Source organism: Octopus bimaculoides, chromosome 28 (assembly GCF_001194135.2).
Source record: "Octopus bimaculoides isolate UCB-OBI-ISO-001 chromosome 28, ASM119413v2, whole genome shotgun sequence".
Taxonomy (NCBI): domain Eukaryota; kingdom Metazoa; phylum Mollusca; class Cephalopoda; order Octopoda; family Octopodidae; genus Octopus; species Octopus bimaculoides.
In genome coordinates, this window is record NC_069008.1 from 9,438,421 (window position 1) to 9,440,531 (window position 2,111).

General features: G+C 35.4%; 1 protein-coding gene across 1 annotated transcript in view; it reads right to left on the reverse strand.

The window, feature by feature from the left end:
• Nucleotides 1-6: 6 nt before the first annotated feature.
• LOC106880996 (centrin-3) overlaps nt 7-2,111 on the reverse strand; it is a 67,643-nt gene continuing 65,538 nt past the window's right edge. Inside the window, exon 6 of the mRNA XM_014931179.2 lies at nt 7-1,630. Coding sequence (XP_014786665.1) covers nt 1,587-1,630 — 44 coding nt within the window. The 3' untranslated portion in view covers nt 7-1,586. The remainder of the gene's footprint in view (nt 1,631-2,111) is intronic.

Sequence of the window (2,111 nt, forward strand, 5' to 3'; positions counted from 1 at the left end):
TATATATACGTATGTATACACACATACACACACACATATATATAGTGCTAATGTACAGTTTGATTCAACAAATTATTGATCCAGTAGCCCAGCTGATTTTTCTGTTACATACTTTTGATTATATTATCTGTTCAGTCACTCATATCTGCCTTTCAGAATAAATATATATGTTTATATATATATATATATATATTACCAGCAGAGGACATATATTTGGTATTAAAAAATCTGGATAATGTTAATGGTAGCAACACTTGGCATCAATGATATTGCTAGTGTTGGTGGCCGTGTGTTGCTGTTGGCCATCATGCTGGTAGGAGTTAATCACTGCTAGTAACTGTGCACATTTTGATGATCATGTTCATGTTGATGGTTGTGTTGGCAGCCATGGTTGTGGTAGCTGTGGTACACTATGTAGTACTGGTAGTTGTTATGCAGTAGTAATAGTGCCGGTGATGAGTGGTCTTAATGTAGTATATTGTTGTTGTGTAGTCTCAGGTTAGTCCTGATTGCGCAAACGTATGACCAAAAGTATTCATCATCATCTTTTTCAACAATTACTGTAGCATTTTTTTATAAATACTACATTATTTGATGCATTCTTTATTTAAAACAGCAAAGGGCAATTTGATGCAAATTTGGCTGATATTTCTAGCAGATCTAGCTATTATGGAAAGGTTGCTTTTGGTGGCTGATGCATACATATATACATACATAAGACAGTGGAGTGTGGTTTGATGATGATTTGGCTGATATTTTTCTACTATTATACAAAAGTCTTCTTTGTTGAATAATACATACACAAGACAGTGATTTGATGGAGATTTGACTGTAGTTTCTACAGGTGGAGCAACCATGTAGAAGCTCTCTAGTGTGTAGTGTTGGTTGCTTCTGTTGCTATTTAGCCCAAGGTCATCTCTGACCAAGCAGATTTACGTTCAAAGGCATTGCAGCTATGACTATCCAATTTTTTCTGATGTTCAGGAAACTCAAGACCACATAATTAGTACATCTTCTAAGATGCTTTAAGGGAGGTTTGGTTGCATTTTCTACAAGGTCTAGTAAATATGTAGAAATCTTCCTTGCTGGTTCATACATATATACATACATAAGGCAATAGTGAGTGATTTGAGGGAAATTTAACTGTTATTTCTACCAGGTTTAACTACCGTGCAGAGGTCTCCCTTGCTGGATCATTCACATAATAATATACACATACATTAAGTTAGTAGGGTGTGATTTGAAAGAGATTTGGCTGCTATCTCTACCATATCTCACTACCACATAGAGGATCCTAGTCATGGTGTCATTGGTTGTTGAGTTAGTGTTAGTAGTGGTGGCATTGCTGCAGTTAATGGAGATGTTGGTGACAGTAAAAATGCTATATTAGTGGAAGTTTGGTGTTGGTATTGTTGTTGTTGGTGGTGCTGATGCTCTGTGTGTGTTGATTTAATGACTGTTGCAGCTAAGGCTGTGGTGTTGGTAGTACAGGTTCCAGCAGTGTTTTAGTTTTCAGTGTCAGCCATGTACTTAGTTAAGCTGATTGGCGATGGTGTTGAAGCAAGGCTGGACAGAAAATCTCAGCTTCAGGTATCACCTGTCATGATCGAGAGGAATTCTTCTTCATCAACTGGAAAAATAAAAATATTTTGCAAGAAATGAAGAACAAGTAGAACTTATGATGATGATAATAATAATAATAATAATAATAATAATAATAATAAAAACAATAATAAAAACATCGAAAATAAAGACATCGCATTGAGCCAAAAAATAGCTGACAAAGGGTTGGACTATATCCGAGTAAGTAATACTCATTGAAATTTATGTCTCTTTTTCCAAATATAATGATGTATTTTAACTTGATACCTCCACTACCCGCACAGCGATCGTAAACACACGTGTTACATCAAAATCAAACCATCTTCGAACCCAAAAACACCATGTACAAAAAAATTACAAACAGATTAAATAACACCGGTATTATTACACCCAAGAAGTGCGTACTGTAAGCTTGTTACGAAAAAAATACGAAGATCTGAACATGCAAAACAATCTGACAACAGAAATAAATGAACTGGTACCCTACGAAAACGATGACCGTCAAAATA